The sequence below is a fragment of the Peromyscus leucopus genome, chromosome 12 (genome assembly GCF_004664715.2).
Source record: "Peromyscus leucopus breed LL Stock chromosome 12, UCI_PerLeu_2.1, whole genome shotgun sequence".
Taxonomy (NCBI): domain Eukaryota; kingdom Metazoa; phylum Chordata; class Mammalia; order Rodentia; family Cricetidae; genus Peromyscus; species Peromyscus leucopus.
The window spans coordinates 79,878,461-79,899,430 of NC_051073.1; the positions used below are offsets into that span (position 1 = coordinate 79,878,461).

The 20,970-nt window shown below is 49.1% G+C and overlaps 1 protein-coding gene across 1 annotated transcript in view; it reads left to right on the forward strand.

Moving 5' to 3' along the window:
* Pi4ka (phosphatidylinositol 4-kinase alpha) overlaps positions 1-20,970 on the forward strand; it is a 141,296-nt gene that overhangs the window by 96,311 nt on the left and 24,015 nt on the right. Inside the window, 13 exon segments of the mRNA XM_028856702.2 lie at positions 72-154; positions 2,658-2,728; positions 2,805-2,929; positions 3,922-4,003; positions 4,281-4,364; positions 5,458-5,547; positions 6,595-6,714; positions 10,514-10,606; positions 11,551-11,707; positions 11,965-12,092; positions 17,256-17,414; positions 17,653-17,804; positions 20,011-20,118. Coding sequence (XP_028712535.1) covers positions 72-154; positions 2,658-2,728; positions 2,805-2,929; positions 3,922-4,003; positions 4,281-4,364; positions 5,458-5,547; positions 6,595-6,714; positions 10,514-10,606; positions 11,551-11,707; positions 11,965-12,092; positions 17,256-17,414; positions 17,653-17,804; positions 20,011-20,118 — 1,452 coding nt within the window.

Consider the following 20,970-nt stretch of genomic DNA (forward strand, 5'->3'; position numbering starts at 1 on the left):
CCAGGATAGTGCGAGGTCTCTGCTGGGAGGGTCAGGTTCTGAACTGTGTTCACAGCTGTTCTTCTCGTTAGGGTGCTGCGGTCTACAGATCCTGATCGCTTCCAGGTAATGTTCTGCTACTTTGAGGATAAAGCTATTCAGAAAGACAAATCTGGTAAGCTTATTATTATGGTACTCTCATGATAAATTGAGTAGGAAAAAGAAAGAATATTTCATATTTTCTATTCACATAGAGAAAACAGTTTTATGAAGTTACATTCTCTATTGGAAACATCTTCATAAATATATAACATTAAAAAATACTGCAAGGTAGGACCATCAAGATGGCTCAGTAGCTGGGTGATGGCGGCACACGCCTCTAATCCCAGCACTCAGGCAGAGAGAGACAGGCAGATCTCTGAGTTCAAGGCCAGCCTGTCAGGGGCAACACAGAGAAACCCTATCTCAAAAAACCAAAAAATAGAGAAGGAAAAAAAATGACTCGGCAGGTTCAAAGCACTTGCTTCCAGTCTGACCGCATGAGCTCCGTCACTGGACCTACGCAGTGGGAAGAGGAAGTTTTTTGTTTTTTTTTTTTTAACTCTAATTATTTATTTTTGGTTTTCAAGACAGGGTTTTTCTGTGTAGCCCTGGCTATCCTGGAACTCACAGAGATCCACCTGCCTCTGCCTCCCAAGGGCTGGGATCAAAGGCGTGCACCACCACCGCCTGGCCTTCTTCTTTTTTTTAAATAATTATTTATTTATTTTTATTTTCCATGCATTGGTGTTTTGCCTGCATTATGCTTGTGTGAAGGTGTCAGATCCCCTGGGACTGAAATTATGGATGGCAGTGAACTGCCATGTCACACAGGCTGAGTTTCAGCTTGTGACCCTGCCTAAGGAGGGTCTGCCATGACGGCTCTAATTCCCCAAAGTCCTGGAACATCAGGGCAGCCCTTGAAAGGCTTTCAGTTGGGGGCTAGAGTGACGGTCAGCAGTTAGGAGAGCCTGCTGCTCCTTAAAGAGCTGGAGTTCAGAGCCCGCGCCCACATCAGCACATCTGTGTATCTGCACTCCAGGGACCTGTGCAGACACGTGCCATAGACACAGAGACATGCCCATAAGTAAATCATTTTTACAAAAACAATTTTAAGTTTCCAGTTTTGGAGCATTTCACATTTTGACTTTTTTTGATGGTGCTGAGGATCAAACCCAAAGCCTCACACATACTAGGCAAATATTCTACCACAGAGATACCATCCTCAGCTTGCATTTCATATATATATATTAATATATATTTAAATATATTTTAAATAATTTATTTAATTCATGTGCTTTGGTGTGGAGATGTCAGATCCCCTGAAACTGGAGTTACAGACAGTTGTGAGCTGCCTGTGGGTGCTGGGAATTGAACCTGGGTCCTCTGAAAGGGCAGCCAGTGCCCTTAACCTCTAAGCCATCTCTCCAGCCCCTTAAATATATATATATATATAAAGATATGAGTCCATACTAATTATTGAATAAATACAAAATAGGGAAAGAGATGCAACTCTTTCTTAAAGAACTCCATTACTGAAAGTAGAAGAAATGGAGATGGAGAAAATCCTCATGGGCAGCCACGGTACTTACTACAGGAGGAATCGTTGAAGATGGCAAAACTTGAAAGAGAAATTAGATAGCTACATAATTGCAAGTTTCTCCCCCAAAGATGTGTTATCTGTGGGGACAGACTAACTAGCTCACCACTCCTCTTCCAGAGTATCACTTAGTTCCTCAGGTCAGAGTGTAAGTTTTATAAATGTAGAAAGGGGGAAGAAGTCACTCAGATCATGTGATGACAATTCACTTCAGAAATGATAAGAGATACCACAGCCCCCTGATAGGATGAGATAAGAAAAACAGACAGCCAGGCACGGTGGCACACACCTATAATCCCAGCCCCGGGAAGTCTGAGGTAAGAGTATTTATTGCCCTGGGTTCAAGTCTAGCCTGGGCTACACATTGAGTAGCAAGCCAGTCAAACCATGTCTCAAGAAACCCAGAAGAGGGACTGGAGAGGTGGCTCAGTGGTTAAGAGCACTGACTACTCTTCCAGAGGTCATGAATTCAGTTCCCAGCACCCACATGGCAGCTCACAACTGTCTGTAACTTACAAGATCTGACACCCTCACATAGACACTGGCAGACCACCAGTGCATATAAAATAAATAAGTTATTTTTAAAAAAGAAAAGAAACCCAGAAAAGGAAAGCATATTACCTCTGGTATTCCTTCTCAGTCTCCCAAATCCTACCCTAATGAACAAACATCTGATAGCTAAATTGAGGGACCGTCTATAAATTACCTGTATCCTTAACATACCAAGGTCATGAAGTCCAGGAATAGATTGAAACCAAGAGATATGAGAAAATTCTGTGTGGTGTCCAGCATTAGCTCCAGGAACAGAAAGGGACATGAGTTGGGAAACCCTTGGAAATGCTGAAGTTCAGGTGGTGATGTTGAACCAGTGTCCATTTCCAAGTTTTGACAAATGCAGACTTGTTATGACAGATGTTAGTATCCCAGGAAGCCAAGGAAAGTACAAAAGAACTGTACTACTCTGCAGTTCTGTGAGTTTGAGGTTATTGGTAATTTTTGTGACTATACCTAACCCCTGGGAACCACCGTCTCATTTCAGGGATGATGCAGTGTGTCATTGCTGTTGCTGACAAAGTGTTTGATGCCTTCCTGAACATGATGGCAGATAAGGTAAGCCTCACCAGAGTGCTATGCATGCCTGCTGAGGCACACGGGAAAGCCTACAGTACCTGTCTTCTCTGTCTAGGCTAAGACCAAGGAGAACGAAGAGGAGCTGGAGCGCCATGCCCAGTTTCTACTGGTGAACTTCAACCACATTCACAAGAGGATAAGGAGAGTGGCTGATAAATACCTGTCTGGTCTGGTGGATAAGTGAGTCTGATTTCCCTCTAAGGCTTTCTGTGTAAATGTTAGTAGTTTGGAGCACAGAGAAAAACATCGTTACATCATCAGCCCAGAAAATAACAAAGCCAGAAAAAAACCTCAATGCTGATGCAGCCTCCCCAAGAATGTCAGTGAGTTAGCCTAGAAGCATACTCATTCTGGGCCATTGGTATTACCTAAAATAATCAGATAAGACTGAATTTACCATCTCCTAATCCGGGATCTAGCTAGAAGTCCCAGGTAGAATAAGGATCCTATGGGCTTCTCAGAACATGAGCATTTCCCTACTGCTCATGCTGAGAGACAACACAGGTTTAGAACATGACAGTGTACTGAGACCTTTACACGGTAAGCTGGGACACACACACACACACACACACACACACACACACACACACACACAGCCTGCCTTCAGCTTCCCAAGAATGCCCAGGGCTTCCAGAGCCTGTCACAGGGGCTATGTGCCTGGTCTAATCAGTTGCAGAATCTGAGGATAGGGCAAGAGGCAGCCAGGGACTATGAGAACAAGCCTTACACGTATAGCATGCATCTCAGTCAGGCCTCTTGAACAGTGAGCCACATGTAAGATGAGCACTGCACACAGGTAGAGCCCTTCCAATCCTAGGGCCATCAACCCGTGACCTATTCCTTTTAGGACCAGGCAACTGCTTTACTTCATCCCAGTGTTCTTGTTTTCTGTTGGTGCCATAATGTGAGAAATACTGGGCAGCTAGCATCAAAAACTAGAACTGCTTTGGAAAGGAGGACGTGTAGCCTGTATTTGGCCTCAGGAGTAGAACGGACTGGGCCTGAGAACATTTCTGACCAGTCTCCATACACGTCGTCACTGTGAAAAACCCGAGGCAGATAGGTGCCGTGTCTCAGTGGACTCCTGTTGGTGCAGGGGAGGCACGGAGGTGGACAGTGTACCTTCCTAGAAAGTTCATTTCCTTAGCCCTGAGAGCCTCCTCCTGTTGTAGGTTTCCACACCTGCTCTGGAGCGGGACTGTGCTGAAGACCATGCTGGACATCCTGCAGACCTTGTCACTGTCACTGAGTGCCGTGAGTGTCCCAGTGACCTGGAGCTGCCGGACACACGAGCTGTCCGTCCACGACATGTCGTACTGACGTGTTCCTCCCGTAATACCCGAGCCTCACCTAGGCTACCGTGGGAAATGGAGTGGGTGCCCACACTCTTCCCTAATGTCTCCCGCTAGGCTGCAGCAGATTTTGAGTCCATGTGGGGCATGTGATGGGCAGGGGTAGTAAACACACTGTTGCCTATGCCCCATACTAGGCAGACGCAGCCTCCGTGGCTTAGGGGTCTGTGTGTTTCCAGGATATTCACAAGGACCAACCTTACTACGACATTCCTGATGCCCCATATCGGATCACAGTTCCTGACACATATGAAGCCCGAGAGGTAAGTCCCGCCTCGTCCTCTAGAACGAGGGGTTCCCTGGGAATGTCAAGACAGGTGCTCAACATACCTTAGGTCCCCAAGTCCCCAGCATTTAGTGGTATGATGGGTTTTGGCGCTGTCCACTGCAGGAAGGGCACCTGAATTCCCAAGCCTGTCTGTGTTCCAGGCCTGTGCTTCCTCTTGGCCATCCAGACTCTGTAACATTCATTCCTGCCTTAGCTGCCAAAGGCATTTCCAGCTGCGAGTCAGCTGCTAGCCCTCAGAAATGCGTTGAGCAAGCATGGCTTTCCGAGCTCAGCCCTCTGAGGCATGCCAACTCTTTCACTGTAGAACTGAATGTCCGACTCCAGCTTTGCCTTGCCCTTGGCAAATGGGTAGAATAAATAGCCCCAGACGAGGAAGCTGTCCCGGAAGATGCTCCTCTCCCCACTGAGTCCGACTTGGAGCCCCTGCTGCAGAGGACTGAACAGGGGCCAGACTCAGCACTCCTCCAGCCCAGCAGGTTCCTGCCCTGACTTGGGCCTCCCCGGCTGGACGAGCTGTCTGTAGTGAGAACCCAGACATAGTGAAATAGCACCTGTGGAGATTTTTTTCCACCTGGAACATGTCTTTCCCTTTAGTCACTGAGTTGGGACATGTTGCAGAGTGGCCCTAAGATACACTGTTGATGTTGTAGGTTCTGCCACACGGCCTTATGCAAGAACTATGGTCCATAGTCTGGTCACAATTCCTGTTCCTGGAGCTCTGGTGTTAGTGCAAGCTCTCTGCTAGAGCATCCGTATCCATTGCCATATACTGTGTGGCTTAAAGAAAGAGATTTATTTCCTCACAGTTACGAGGATAAAAAGTCTAAGAATGAAGTGTTAACAGGGGAGTCTTCTGAGGTCACTGTCCTTGGCCCTCCCTCTGAGGGCGTACCCCTCATATCTCCACATTTCTTCGGTGTGTAAGTACACCAGCTGCATTAGGCCTTTTAATGTGATCGCCTCTCAAAGCCTGTCTCCAAGTGCGGCCTCCTTCTGAGATTTCCTCAGTTCAGCCCGTGACAGTCACAACAACCTAGATAGGCTGACTTCGGTTGTTCCACTTGTAGAGCATCGTGAAGGACTTTGCCGCACGCTGTGGGATGATCCTGCAGGAAGCCATGAAGTGGGCACCCACGGTCACCAAGTCCCACCTACAGGTACCTTTCTCCAAATATCAAAACACAGTCAGAGTGTAAACAACACTAGTGTGGATAGACAGAGACCAAGAACGTCAGTGTAAAGCCTGAGAGTAGTTGGTGCTCAGGGATCTTTCTGTTGGGCGCAGCTTGTGGGCTGAGTATGCTTGTCAAGTTAGTGGGCTTGGGTCTGACCACTACACTAGGTAAGGTGTTAGTGCTGTGGGAGGGCTTGTGGCTACTTGGAAGGTGAGTTGGGGCGATATGGGGGCAGGGACAGTGCCACAAGCCAGCAGCAGTGCCACCCAGTCTCTTCCATCCCTTCCGAGCCCCTGACTTCATGCAATGCTCATTGGCCAGCTTCACTGCCTGCCCCTCCCATCCCCAGCCTCAGCCTCTCAAGTCTTCCCTCAGTGTCCGCCACAGTGGTCCAGTCTTAGTGGCAAACCTGATTTTGTCTTTAAATGTAACCATTACTCAGTCCCCATCACCATAGAGTCTGGTCCAGATGGATTTCCCCAGCTACAGAAATCCCTACCACAATTGACAGTATTGTGTGTGTTAATATGCATGCTTCTGTTCCTGCCCCTGTAGTTACGAGGCCATGCTGTCCCAAGAGTGAAAACCTTCCTTTTAGCTCTTGCTCTGCCTTGGATCTCTTTGCCCAGTGCCCTCCTGCTCACCAGCAGACATGCTCACATACTTGTTCTGGGATCCCAGTGTCTGCTACACTCATTGCTCAGGAGCGGCGTACTACAGTAGCAGAACCGAGAGCTGCACGTGGCCTCCATGCGGTCCGCATGTTCACAGCAGTGGAGGCCATGCAGCTTCTCCTCTAGCAGCTGGCAGATTTCATGTAGATAATGACATACCCTGCCAACCGTGTGACAGCCACTCAGAGATCAGGGCCTCATCCTTAGTCAGAAAAGGGCTGGACTTACCGACGCCAGGTCCCTCAGCCAGCAGGGCAGGGCAGGATCGGCACTGAAGCCTGGAGTCTGACCCGCCGCTTTATACTTTAGAGTTTTACTTTCTGTTAAGTGAAGTAACTTGTTTTCTCCATTTCAGGAGTATCTGAGCAAACATCAGAACTGGGTGTCAGGACTGTCCCAGCACACAGGCTTGGCCATGGCCACGGAGAGCATCCTTCACTTTGCCGGCTACAACAAGCAGAACACGACTCTTGGAGTATGTGCAAACATCCTGTGAATTGGGAGAGCAATATCATAGGGTGAAGGACTCAGCCTATATATAGACTTTCATGAAAGATCCCCGGCACTCATACCCACACATTTGTGGGGTACATAGGATATCTATTGATGATGGGAGTTTAATGAGGGTCCAAAAGGGGGAGCCGTCCATACAGACATTTCCCTATCATGATTAAGTTTTAAAATATATATATATATTTGGAGCTGGGGGTGGAGGAGGAGGGAAGTTGAGACAGGGTTTCTCTGTGTAGCCCTAGCTGTCCTGGAACTCCCTCTGTAGACCAGGCTGGCCTCAAACTCACCGAGATCAGCCTGCCTCTGTCTCCCAAGTGCTGGGATTAAAGGCGTGTATCATGGGTGGTGGTGGCGCACTCTTTTAATTCCAGCACTCGAGAGGCAGAGCCAGGTGTATCTCAGTGAGTTCGAGGCCAGCCTGGGCTACAGAGTGAGATCCAGGACAGTCACCAAAACTATACAAAGAAAGCCTTTCTCGAAAAATTCAAATAAATAAATAAATTTAAAAAGGCGTGCATCACCACCACCTAGCTTGAAATATATATATATATATATATATATATATATATTTTATTTATTATGTACACAGAAGAGGGCGCCAGATCTCATTACAGATGGTTGTGAGGCACCATGTGGTTGCTGGGAATTGAACTCAGGACCTCTGGAAGAGCAGTCAGTGCTCTTAACCTCTGAGCCATCTCTCCAGCCCCGAAATATATATTATTTTGAAGGTAAAACTTGATTCAATTGATGAAATCTGACTTTCTAGTGTCCAGAAAGAGAGAGAAACTGGCCTCTAAGACACGCACAGCATTACATCATAGTCATATTTGTCTGGAGCAGTGGTTCTCAGCCTTCCTAAGGCTGCAACCTTTTAAAACACTTTCTCATGTTGTGGTGACCCCAACTACAAAATTATCTTTCTGCTACTATTATGTATCATAATGTAAATATCTGATGCACAGGATATCTGATATGTGTTGGCCCCTAGAGGGGCCGTGACTCACAGGTTGAGAACTGTTTATCTGGACCATTCGCTGGACTTCCTCCGTTTCCTGCAGGTGTTCAAATACACACACGTGCCCTAGCTTCACTTTGATTTTTGGTTTTTGGGTTTTTTTTTGTTTTTTGGTTTTTTTTGTTTTTTGGTTTTTGTTTTTTGTTTTTTGAGACAGGGTTTTTCTGTGTAGTTTTGCACCTTTCCTGGAACTCACTTTGTAGACCAGGCTGGCCTCGAACTCACAGAGATCCGCCTGCCTCTGCCTCCCAAGTGCTGGGATTAAAGGCGTGCTCCACTACCGCCTGGCTGGTTTATTTATTTTTTTTTTAAGATTAATTTAGATTCAAAAGCCGTAGTTTCAGAGTTAAATCAGGACCAGACAGATAACTGTACCTGGTGATGATGGCCTTGCAGCACTGTGGCTGTTTCACTCTAACCCTCCCCGACACTTAGTCACTCTGCACCCAGACTATTGACAGATGTGCTGCTGATGCTCAGCCCTCTGCATGGGCTGTGGAATGTGCTATGTGGAGGTACAGAGGTAACGCGCCCACGGAAGGCAAGGTCTTCATCCCCAGGAAGAAAGGAGGGTCTCACTGTGTAGCTCTGGGTATTAAAAAATGGACGAAGAGCAGCTCTCGGAAGAAAGCAAGGCACATCCAGGTGTGGGCACAGGCACCACAGACTCCACAGGCATGAGCATCCTGGTGACTCCCTCACTGCTTACAGTATCTCAAGATTCCTTTTCTCCTTTTCTCTCTCTGGATAAGTGGGGCGGGTGAGATGGCTCCAGAGACGCCTTGAGTGGGATCATGGTGGTAAAGTCAACCAGGAGCTTCTAGGGCTGGTGGTCTCTGGTGGGAATCTTGGGAAGTTACAGGTTCACGGCTAGGAAAGAAGAGCCTCAAGCGGTTGTTTACACACCACACTGGAATCCTTGCTCTGTTGACTTCATCCAGTTCCCAGGGTAAGGGCTTCTTCCCCTCCTCATGTCCCCAAGAGTCTATCTATCTTGGGCTCTCCACGTGGCACTTGGAGAACACATGTGGGCAGAGGGCAGGACTTAACAAGCTGAGTGCTCTTTTCTAGGCACTAGCCAGCCAGCTTGCAATGGATCTGTTTTGCTGGAAAGAGTTTCATCTTTGTTCTCAGAAAGTTATAGGTTACAAGTAAGAAGACTCTTGGGATTTTGTTGTTGTTGTTGGTGGTGGTGGTGGTGGCGGCTTTGTTTTGTAGAATGTCTCATGAAGCTGGTTAGGAACTCCCTCTGTAGACCAGGCTGGCCTCAAAGAGATCCCACCTGTCTCTGGCTCTCATGTTCTGGGATTAAAGGCGAGCACCACCACGTCCAGCTGAGTGGACTCCAGATAAATAGAAAAAGATGCTTCCGATCTGTGTGTGTTGGTTGTGCTTGAGATCCTAACTAAGGTGCCTGTCTTGTGAAAGCAGACTGTAGTCCCCAACTCCACATTCTCAGTGACATCTCTCATCATACACATATGTGGAGAGGCCAACATAGGTTGTCTCACTTATTCACTCTTCACCTTATTTATGTGCTGGCTGGTGGTAGCGCACACCTTTAATCCCAGCACTCTGGAGGCAGAGGCAGGCAGATCTCTGTGAGTTCGAGGCCAGCCTGGTCTATAGAGTGAGTTCCAGAGCAGCCAAGACTGCACAGAGAAACCTTGTCTTGAAAAATAATTTTTAAAGGATTATTTATTATTTTATGTGTTTGAGTGTTTTACCTACATGTGTATCTGTGCACCACATATGTGCAGTGTCTGCAGAGGCCAGAAGAGGGCATCAGATACCCTGTAACTAGAGTTACAGACAGTTGTGAGCCATCTTTTTGGTGCTTGGAATTGAATCCCGGTCCTTCGAAAGAGCAGCTAGCTCTTGCGTGCCGAACCATTCCTTCAGCCCCACCTCACTTTTCAAGACCGGGTCTGTCACTTAACCTCAAGCTCAGCTGGCACGCAGCCAACAAGCCCAAGGATGCTTCTGTCCTCGCCTGCCCAGCACTGGGACCACAGGCCACAAACACACAGCCTTCTATATGAGCTCAGAATCCTGAGGCCTGGTGCTTGCGTGGCAGACACTTCAGCGGCTGCGCCATTCCGTAGCTCAGTCAAGTGAAGCCATAGCATTGACAGGAGTTTGGATGCCACAGGAAATGGTCACACCGACAAGATGGAGTAGCATCAGAAAGACAAACACCAGGATAAGATATAAACACGTGAAACTGTGTGTGTGATACCACATGGAAGTAGAGCTGTCTAGGGGAGCCAAGGGACTCATGGGAGGGAGAGCAGCAGGAGAGGAGGGAGGAGACAGATGTTCAACATACAATATATATTTGCATGGAAACTGGAAAAATACGTTTTTAAAAATTCAAATGTTATCCAGGTGGTGGTGCTGCACGCCTTTAATCCCAGCACTCTGGAGGCAGAGGCAGGCAGATCTCTGAGTTCAAGGCCAGCCTGGTCTACAGAGCAAGTGCAAGGACAGCCAGAGCTACACAAAGAAACTCTGTCTTAAAAACCAAAAAAAAAAAAAAATTGTGTTTTTTTAGTTTTTCCATGAGGCATATAGTCTCTAGAGAGTGCTCGTGAATGTTTTGTCACATTATCTTGCCAGCGCTGAAGACTGAATGTCTTTGCGTTAGAGCTTGACTTCCTACTTGGACTTTGGTTTACCAAGTTAAATATAAGAAAAAGATGATGTTTTGCCTTCTAAAGTAATTCTCTATACTTGTCTGTAGGCAACTCAGCTAACTGAACGGCCAGCCTGTGTGAAGAAAGATTACTCCAACTTCATGGCATCCTTGAATTTGCGCAACCGCTATGCAGGCGAGGTACCTCTCTTCCCTATGTCCGAGGCTGTTCCGAGCATCTTGGTTTTATGCCGTTTGGCTATTCCACAGTGGAACATGAATGAGGCATCTGTATGATGTGGAATTTACTTATGTCAGGCGACTTGAGGAACCTGGGTCTGAGCAAAATCAGTGGCACATTCTGGTCATTGATGACAATTACTTAGCACTCTGCAGAAAGTGGTGTCATGTGGACACACTCAGGCACTCCAAGGCCTTCTGTTAAGTGGTAGCAAACATGTGCCGAGCGTCATGCATTCTCCTGGACATGTGCTAAGATGATGCACCAATATTCTAGTCTTACAGGTAAAGAAACAGGTTTCTGAGATTAAATAACTTGCCAAAAGCAGGCTCGGGAACCATGTCTGCTGGCTCCACCGGTGGCCTCCACTCACACCACGGTTTCCCAGGGTAATGCTGAAGGTGGAGACTGGCATCTCACAGGCTTTACCAGAGTAGTCTCTGAGAGTTGCCTCCCCCCCTGACACCCCCCCATACTCTGCTTCTTGCTTAACCCAGTGGCTGCTCTTCTCCAGTGAGCCCTGGCAGAGAGTCCTATGTTATACTCAGCATGTGCTGGTCACATGCTGAGAATTGCTGAGAGAGCTTAGTCCAGGTCCTTTTGAATGATGTTGTGACAGCAGGAAGTTTGTCTTTAGGGCATAGGTTTATTTTTTGTAAAGAGTCCTATCTCCTATATAGCCAGGTATATGAGTAATAAAGTAACGCTTTCTGGGGAAAAAATTATGTAAGAAAAAAAAAGGTGTAGCTGGCTTTGTAGTTTGAGTCATATTGAACCTGAAGGAACTTTATTTATCTAGCTTATGTCCTGTGCGCTGGCCAAGGTTAGCCCTGTGTGCAGTGATGAGCACGTCTCCACTTTTTTGCTTATGGGCAAGGCTGCTAACAAACACACCTCTTCACAGGTACACGGTATGATCCGGTTCTCGGGAGCCACAGGCCAGATATCTGACCTGAACAAAATGATGGTTCAGGATCTGATTACAGCTTTGGACCACAGTAATCCTCAGCACTACACACAGGCCATGTTCAAGCTGACTGCAATGATCATTAGCAGCAAAGGTAACACACAGAAGTTCCATGGGATTCTGGGTTTGTTTCTAAGTGAGTGTTTGCTTAGAAATCCTTGATAACCTGGAATCCTGTCCAAGAAAGAGCTGGAGCTCTGCTAGTAGAAATCTGTTTCCTCTCTCATGAGCCAGCAGTAAATAAAAGGTCCTGTTGGCCCGGCTAATGCCGGCTCTCATGTCAGCCTAACGAAGTCATATTCAGGCCCAGCCAGAATCAGGAGCCTTTGACTAATTTGTGTTTGGTTCCAGATTGTGACCCGCAGCTCCTCCATCATCTGTGTTGGGGTCCCCTCCGGATGTTCAATGAGCATGGCATGGAGACCGCACTGGCCTGCTGGGAGTGGCTGCTGGCTGGCAAGAGTGGAATTGAAGTGCCTGTAAGAGACGGAGCCCAGCGCAGCTCTGCGGGTGGGGGGTGGGGGGTGAGGGTGGAGAGGCCGCCCTGGCTCTGCCACCAGGACAAGCCCTCCACGTCCTTGGTCTCCAGAAAGAGCGTTGTGTGTGTGAAAGGTGTGATGACGGAGGGGTGGAAGACTCAGGGTGGAAAGCAGTCTGGTGAGACCAGCAGGCTGTCTGCCGCGTGCCCATTGATGCCAGATCCAACTGCGAGCAACTGCTTTCTTGACTTCCTAAGTGTGGGATCAGACCCCTCTCCCGAGGTCTGCTGTCCCCTTCTTTGCTGCTGCCTTTTAAGCCACAGCTGTCGGCAGCAACTGCAGCCCTGCCAGTACCAGCAGGCAGGCTGCAGAGCCTTGGCCCAGGGAGTTCTGTTCCCTCAGGCTCTGACTCTTTAACTTAACTAAACCTCTGTCCCGCTAAAGAAGTCAGGATTCAAAGGTTCAGGTGGAATTCTGCTCTCCAGAGGCTGAATAGCAAGTAGCTCACCTCCTGTCCTTGCTCCCATCCTCTAAAAAGCCCCTGTGCGTCTCCTCGCCCCGCCTGATAAACCCTTTCTCACCTGGCTCCTCCCTACCACTTCCTGTCAGCCAGCTGCTGACTCCGCCTCCTGACCGCAGGTGAATTTTATTTAATCAAACACATCTTTCATTAAACAAATGTTCCAGAGCATAAACAAAAATAACACACCTTGAAATAATATTCTGCCACATATTTCTAGATTTACTACTTCATGAAGCCTCCAGGTGAGATTATACATGTTGAGTATGCCTTTTCTGAAATGCTTGTTACAGAAGCTGTTTCAGATTTTGGATTTTTTTTTTCTTCAGATTTCAGAATATTTGCATGTGGATAATAAAATATATGTTATGAAACACAAGTCCCATATGCAAGGTACATGTTCGTGTATATATCTTATGTAGCCTGAAGAAATTTTTATACACTATTTTTATAAATCTGCTTATTTATTTTGTGTGTATAATTGTTCTGTCTGCACGTGTCTGTGCACCTCATGTATGCCTAGAACCCGAGGAGGTCAGAACAGGGCATCGAGTCCCTTGGAATTGAAGTTAGAGATGGCTGGGAGCTAACGTGGGTACATGGAACAGAGCCCAGGTCCTCTCCAGTAGGACCGAGTGCTCTTAACCCCAGCATCTCTCCGGCCTACCCCCATGCATTGTTTTTAATGTACCTACTTGGCTTTGAGGCGTGGTCTCTTCCCTGCTGAGTCTGGCTCCCCGCTGGTTTGTAGAACCACACCCCTCGCACAGATTCTAAAGGCAGAGAACTGCACTGATTCAGCGTCACAGGGCAGAGCAGTGTTCTGACCACTGTTGTCAGCCCTCCCGTGCATCTCGGATTGTCTGAACCTGCAGTCTGTCTTAAGGGCGCCTTTTGTGAGCACCTAAGGAGCCTTAGTGTCTCACGTGGCAGAGCACAGACCTCACATAATACCCGTCCCAGGCCGTGAGTCCTGACTGTTCTCCCAGAGACTCCTTCCCAGAGAAGCTTCATGGCTGGGGGGGAGGGGGTGCACACCCTTGTTCCCAGCCCTCGGGAGGCAGAGGCAGAGACAGGTGGATCTCTGTGAGTTCAAGGCCAGCCTGGTCTACATAACAAGTTCTAGGCCAGCCAGAGCTACACAGTGAAATCGTGTCTTTAAAAAGAGAAAGAAGGAGATGGGGGCAGGTGAGGGGCTGGCAGGGACCACTCAGCATACACACCCCACATCCCTTTCCCTGCAGCACAGCGTCGCCTTCAGAACTGCCAGCAGCTCCATTCCTGGCACCACAGCCTCCGTGTATGCTAGTCACCTGCCACCAAGTGCACCCGGTTAGCGGATGAGCGCCCCAGCTGACAGAGTCAGGGTCAGCTACAGGCCCAAGTTCATAATCTAGCTAGCTGTTCAAGAAGCTGAACCAGGAATATCCAAATTCAAGCCCCACCTGACAAATTTACTGATACCCTGTCTCCAAAGTTGGAGAAAGGGGGCTGGAGAGATGGCTCAGCAGTTAAGAGCACTTGATGTTCTTACAGAGGACTTGCATTCAGATTCCAGAATCCACATGCACATGGCACCCATACACACACGTAGGCAAAGCACTCACACACACATCTTTTTTTTTTTATTTAGCCGGAAAAAAAAACCAACACCAGCTTTATGTATATAGCTCAGTGGAAGAGCACTTACCTGGTATATGTGAGGTCTTGGGTTCAACCTCCAGTCGCACAAAAAGCCTGGGCTGCTGAGTCCCAGTTGCTCCTGTTTGGACGCCTCATTATGGTCAATAGCATACCTGCTTCTCTCTGTGTAGACCAGACTCCTCCCCGCATCTTACTTCCTTTCCACACTTCCTACAAATGGCCCCCCATGTCCTGCTAGCTTTACACAGATCCAGAACTTGGTCACAACCCTGCATTCCAGCTACCCTTGTGGCCCGGCCTCCTTTGTCTCTCCCCTGACCTTCAGGCAGCCCCATTGTTGTGTTATTTTTCTCAGACTGTGACGTAACAACTTATGGAAGAAGGACTTTATTTTGGCTGTGCTTCCCGAGGGTGAGTCTGTAAATTGTAAATGACAGTCATGGCAGCTGGGCGTCCGAGCAGGCAGCTGAGAGCTCAGGGCTGACTTCTCAAACACAAGGCAGTGAGTGAACCGGAAGTGAAACAAGGCTGTAAACTCAAGCCCCCCCCCTCAGTGCTGTGCTTCCTCCAGCAAGGCCACACGCCGTAATGGTTCCATAACATCCCTAAACAGTGCTACCCACTGGAGACGAAGTGTTCAAATACCTGAGACTGGGGACACTCTCCTTAAACCACCATACCCAGCGAATTAGTTACTTTTCTGTTGCTGTGATAAAACGCCATGGCTAAGGCAACATAGAAAAGAAAGAGTTTATTTGGGGCTCATGGTTCCATAGGGTTAGAGTTCATGATGGCAGAGTGTGGGCAGTAGGCAGGAGGCCGCTGAAGCAGCTGGGAGCTCACATCTCAAACCACAGGCAGGAGACAGACGGCCTCTTCCTTCCTGCAGTGATAGGCTTCCTCTAGCAAGGCCACCCCTCCTGTACCCTCCCAAACAGCTAACCGGGGCCAAGTGTTCAAGTGCCCAGGACTTCTGGGCACATCTTCAAACCACCGGTGAGCGCCCTGCCCCGTCCTCCCGTGTGCCGCAGGAGCGCCAGGAAAGCCCGCCCTGCTTGAGTCTCTGGTCCCCGGACCCTTGCTGCTCTCCACCATCTAGACAGACAGACTCTGTCTCCCGCTGCTCTGCGGCAGAGCGCTAGGTCCCCGCCTACCTGCCTGTCGTCCCCTTCCCTGGATGGCTATGTCACTGCTGGCGTCTCCGGGATTTGAGTTGGTGTTCCCTGCCTAGAGCATCCTCCCTCCACGCTCCACATGCTTCTTTCTCAAGCTTAGCATCCTCTGTCTCTTGCCTACTTCTTGACCATGTGCATTTGTTTGTCCCCAGAGTCTGGGAGGCCCTAGCACAGAAGTGGCTCTTAGATGAGCGGGTCTGGCCTCTGCGTGGCTCCTCGGCCCCGTCAGCCCTGGACTCCCTGTGCTAACAGTAGGCCGAGGCTGGACTCCAGGAGAAGCCACTGGCAGGTGTAGTTCTTGGCGTTCTTGGTTCCCACCTATGACAGTGCCGTCCGCAGCACAGGTGGCCTTTGTCGTCTTCACCCTCATGGCATCTCTGCTCCGGGCAGCAGGAGGGAAGAGAACTGAGATGCCATTTTAGAAAGCATACCTGGGCTTTTCCCGAGCCTGGCCTGGTTGGCCCCCATCTTGCTCTTCAGTGCTCATGAGAACCCAGCAGTCAGCCCAAGGCGCAGGAGTGAAAATCCCTGTGACTGGTAGGAGTAGTTTCTCGTTGGGACCACCAGCTCACAAATAATGACATGAAGACATAATTATGAGAGCTTGGCCTCAGCTTAGACTTTTTCCCTACTAGCTCTTATAACTAATTAACATGTGTCTATTAATCTATGTTCTACTATGTGGCTCTGCTACCTGTCCTCTGTAAGGTATGTTTTGCTGCACCCCACCTCTCCTTTCCAGTTCTCCCTCTCCCCGGAAGTCCCACCTATTCCTCCTGCCTAGCTATTGGCTATTTAGCTCTTTATTAAACCAATCAGAAGATGCCTTAGGCAGAGACATGTCTTTTCAGTGTAAATAAATATTCCACAACAGTGACTAGCCACTGGGCCATCCTGAGGGCCACATGGTGTGTGTGTGTGTGTGTGTGTGTGTGTGTGTGTGTGTGTGTGTGTGTGTGTGTGTGTGTTGGAACTGGAGCTTGAATCCATGACCTTGCAAATATGAGGCAAGCATTCTACTGCAGAATCCACAGCCTCTGGACTGCATCTTGCAAGATGGTAAATATCGGTGCTGGAAAGGGAGCTAGAGCGTCCGCCTCACCCGTGCCTGGTGTAGCCCACACATTGCCGGTGCTTCCCCGGGGTCAGATGGATCCAGTCCTCTGTTTAGTGCCCACTCCTTCCAGGCCACTGCTCTGCTTTCCCTGGACAGCCCTCCTACCTCCAGGCAGAAAGGACCCTGGATCAGTGTGGCTAGGCCAAGGACTACTCAGCCCTGGCAACTGCAGCCTGCCTCCCTTGGATTTCCAAAGCCACTCCCAGATCTGACAAGCTAATGAAGGCCTGCCTTTGTGGCTTGGAAAGACTGCATACGGTACTTACCCTCCTTAGCACAGATAGTTTCAGAATTGTTTCCAAGATGGACCAGGACAGGGCCTACGCTGCGCTAGGTACATCACAGATGTGCCTCGTCCTACACTCTGCCTTCTGGGCCCGTGGGTTGGGGTGACGGTCAGTCTGGGGAAAAGACTGAAGGACATGCACCAAACACATAGGAGCTGCCCCAGGACATGGGGTTATGTGATACTATTTCATACCTTTCTAGATTTATCCAGTATTGTTTTGTTTTGTGTTTGTTTTTTAAGAAGGCACCTCATTCTGTAGCACTAGTTGTTCTGAAACTCACTCTGTAGTCCAGCCAAACCTGAACTCATTACAGTCTCCTGCCTCAGGATCCTGAGTGCTGGGACCACAGGCACAAGCCATCACACTGAGCCGCCCTGGTGCTTGCTGGAGGCGCTGACACTTTCTTTCCGCCTGCAGTTCATGCGGGAGATGGCGGGCGCCTGGCACATGACAGTGGAGCAGAAGTCCGGCCTCTTTTCTGCTGAAACCAGGGAAGCAGACCCCCTGGCAGCGTCAGAAGCAAGTCAGCCCAGGCCCTGCCCCCCCGAAGTGACACCCCACTACATCTGGATCGATGTGCGTGCCTCCCAAGCTCTGCTGGGCTTTGTCCGGTCAGCCTCGCGGGGACACCTGCAGTGGGCTGGCACACCGCCAGCCCGGGGGCCCTGGCCTGAGAGGATGGGTGCCCCATAGACTCCTCTCTGGTTCTCCCTGCCTGCCTGTCACCCAGATCCCCTCTTACGAGCTGTGCTCGCTAGCACCGGGATGAGACTGGCCCGCCCCAACTTAACAGCTTGCTTGCCTTCTTACCCAGTTCCTGGTACAGCGGTTTGAGATCGCCAAGTACTGTAGCTCTGACCAGGTGGAGATCTTCTCAAGTCTGCTGCAGCGCTCCATGTCCCTGAACATCGGTGGAGCTAAGGGGAGCATGAACAGGCATGTGGCAGCCATCGGGCCACGTTTCAAGTAAGGGCTCTCTTCCTCTGGGAGCATCTGGGTGTCCTGTTACTGACATGTGGGGCATGTGTGTAACATGTGAATCATGGTATGGGTGCGTGTGTCCTGTGATGCTTCTGTGCAATGTAGAGTAAATCCTTAGGGTACTGTTATCAGGAAGAACGTGCAGAACGTGAGAGCATGGGCCTCTGGCTGGCTAAAAGCCTCTCTAGCCCCTGTTCCCCTAGTCCAGTCTTTCTCACTGGGACATGGACTCTGCTATGAGGGGCCTGTGGCCAGTACCCATGTGTTTGTCTTCCCAGGCCTGGTAGAGGCTCTGTGTCTTCCTCTTCCCTGAACTCCAGACCGTCACCTCATCACACTGACCACGCATTAGAACTCACTCCTCAAACCAGATACAGAGAGAAGCCAGTCCTATTGCTAGTGTCCGTCTGCCACTGACCCACACTAGAAGGTGGTCCCTGGGTCCTGTCCAGTAGTGGGCAGCTGTCATAGACAGGAGCAGACCCCCCTGTCTGTCTGTACCACCCACTGGAGCAGCCTTCACCCGCAGGATCAGCGGCCTCATAGATGCAATCAGAAAAGTCGCCACTGGCAGTTTGTCCTTCTTTCTTCTGCCATCCCTGTAGCCACATACAGAGACTGGTTCCCTCGGATGGTGGGTCTGACCTCTTTATCTACTTGGAGTAGATAAGGGCCTGTCTGCTTCTCTCTTCCCACCAAGGCCATCCCCTAGGGCTCCTTGGCAGCGTAGGGTAGTGCCCCTGCCTCTGGGGCGGCTGTGCTACACTCTGATCATCTTGCAGCACCCCTTAGGCCCAGCTAACTGCCCATGATGCCCCTGCACCCCTCGCTGGGCCTCTAGAGCCTCTTACCCTGGTTGCTACCCGTGAAGATGTTTGCTCCAAAGGGCCCATATCACTGTCAGGCTGTAGCTGGGGTCTGTCCCTTGAGAAGGACCCTAATGCAACCTGATCTGCTTGTGGGATTTTGTGGCTTTTCGCTGTGCAGAGATCTTGTGTCTTACCCACCAGCTTAACTCCTGATCCCCACCCCAGGGTTCTAAGCTCCCGGCAGACTGGCAGAATGGTGCCCCACCTGTGCCCACAGCACCCGCTCAGAGCTTGGTCAGCAGACCCCACGCACTAGGGAAACAATCCCTCCACCCCTCGGGATTGAATTAAATGTTCCCCCTTCATAGCGCTGTCCCAACAAGGACTAAGCTACAGATTGTTTATGAGACTGGAACTTTTAGCCCAGTCAGAATAGCATAGAGATGATTTGCTTTTCCCTCAACAAAAATGAAGAAGTTTTTCATTTTTGTTTGTTTATTTTTTGGTCTTTCAGCCAGGTGGTGGTGGCAGTGGTACACACCTTTAGTCCTAACTTGGGAGGCAGAGGCAGGCAAATTTCTGTGAGTCCCAGGACAGCCAGGGCTATATAAAGAAACCCTGTCTCAGGAAGAAAAAAAAAGTCTTCCCATACCTACTTGATGCAGTGTTAGGGATGGACCTCAGCATAAGGCATGCACTCTACAAACTGAGCTACATCCCCAACCCACTCACTCGGAGGCCTTTTACAGAGAATGTGTCAGGTTTTATGTGGTACAGGGCCTCACTGCTGCACAGGTGCTAGACTAAGAGCTGTCTTAGTGCAGGAAAACCTTTACTTTAGTTAACTAAATGAATTCTTTTAACTGTAGGGCCTACAGTAACCTTTACCCATCCATAGAACGATTTCTGTTTAGTTTCTTTCGTTTGTTTGTTTGTTTGTTTTGAGACAGGGCTTCTCTGTGTAGCTTTGGCTGTCCTAGAACTAGCTCTGTAGACTAAGCTGGCCTGGAACTCAGGAGATCCTGAGTGCTGGGACTAAAGGCGTGCGCCATCATCATTTTTATTTATTTAATTTTTAACACTAATCTTGGCACCTAAAAGATGTGGGTAAGGAGATCAGAAATTCAGGTTTATCTTCACACTCCAAAAGAGAACTGAAGGCCAGCTTGGAATATCTGAGACTTTGTCTGAGAGAGAGAGAGAGAGAGAGAGAGAGAGAGAGAGAGAGAGAGAGAGAGAGAGAGAGAAAACACAACTAAGTGATGAAACCCCTACTGGTAATGTTTCTGGGCTCTCTGTATTCAGAGAGTCTGGTCTGTTTGCTTAGACACCCCTTGAGGCTCAGCCCTTGGCTAGGATTTCAACCTGTGGCTTTCTCGCAGACTGCTCACCCTGGGGTTGTCCCTTCTGCATGCGGATGTGGTTCCAAATGCAACCATTCGAAACGTGCTTCGAGAGAAGATCTACTCAACGGCCTTTGACTATTTCAGGTATTACTTGAAGCTGTGTTGTGCACATGTCCAGACATGGCTGCAGTCCAGCCTAGAACGCCCTTGTTCCCCAGGAAGCTGCTTATATAGGATGTAGTTTGCCTGGCTCATGCTCACCAACCTCATTCGTTAGCCCTTGCATGACTAGACTGGAGTCTCCTCAGCTGTGTGCGCTCAGAGCCAGGTGCCCAATGGAGTATTTGCAGATTGTCCCTGAAGTTCAGTTCATTTGATTGGGGGCAGGGGCTCACAGGGCCTGATCCTGGGCTCTACAGGTAGGTAGTTAATAGTTCTGGAAGACACAGAGATATTTTCTTTTTTGTTTTTTTGTTTTTATTGTTTTGTTTTGTTTCTTCGAGACAGGGTTTCTCTGTGTGGCTTTGGAGCCTGTCCTGGAACTCTGTAGCCCAGGCTGGCCTCGAACTCACAGAGGTCCGCCTGCCTCTGCCTCCCGAGTGCTGGGATTAAAGGCGTGCGCCACCACCTCCTGGCGAGGTGTTTTCTTTAGTGGTTTTGTAACTAAACTCACTGTGTCAAAACAAGATTTAACAGCACGAAGCAGGAGCTGGGAGCAAACCTGGAGAGATGGCTCAGTAGTCAAGAACACTTGCTATTTCCCAAAGGTTCTGAGTTCAGTTCCCGCCACCCATTTCAGGTGACAGTAATCTCTAACTCTAGATTTTAGTCCAAGTTTTATTTGTCTAAATTAAGAGCATCCAGGCACAGTGGCATACACCTGCAGTCCATTTGTGAAGCCGGATGCAAGAGGAGCACTTGAGAATCAAAGACAAAACCATGAATGACCCTACACACCTCCGCATATGTGGACAGCATATGTGGACAGCACTAATT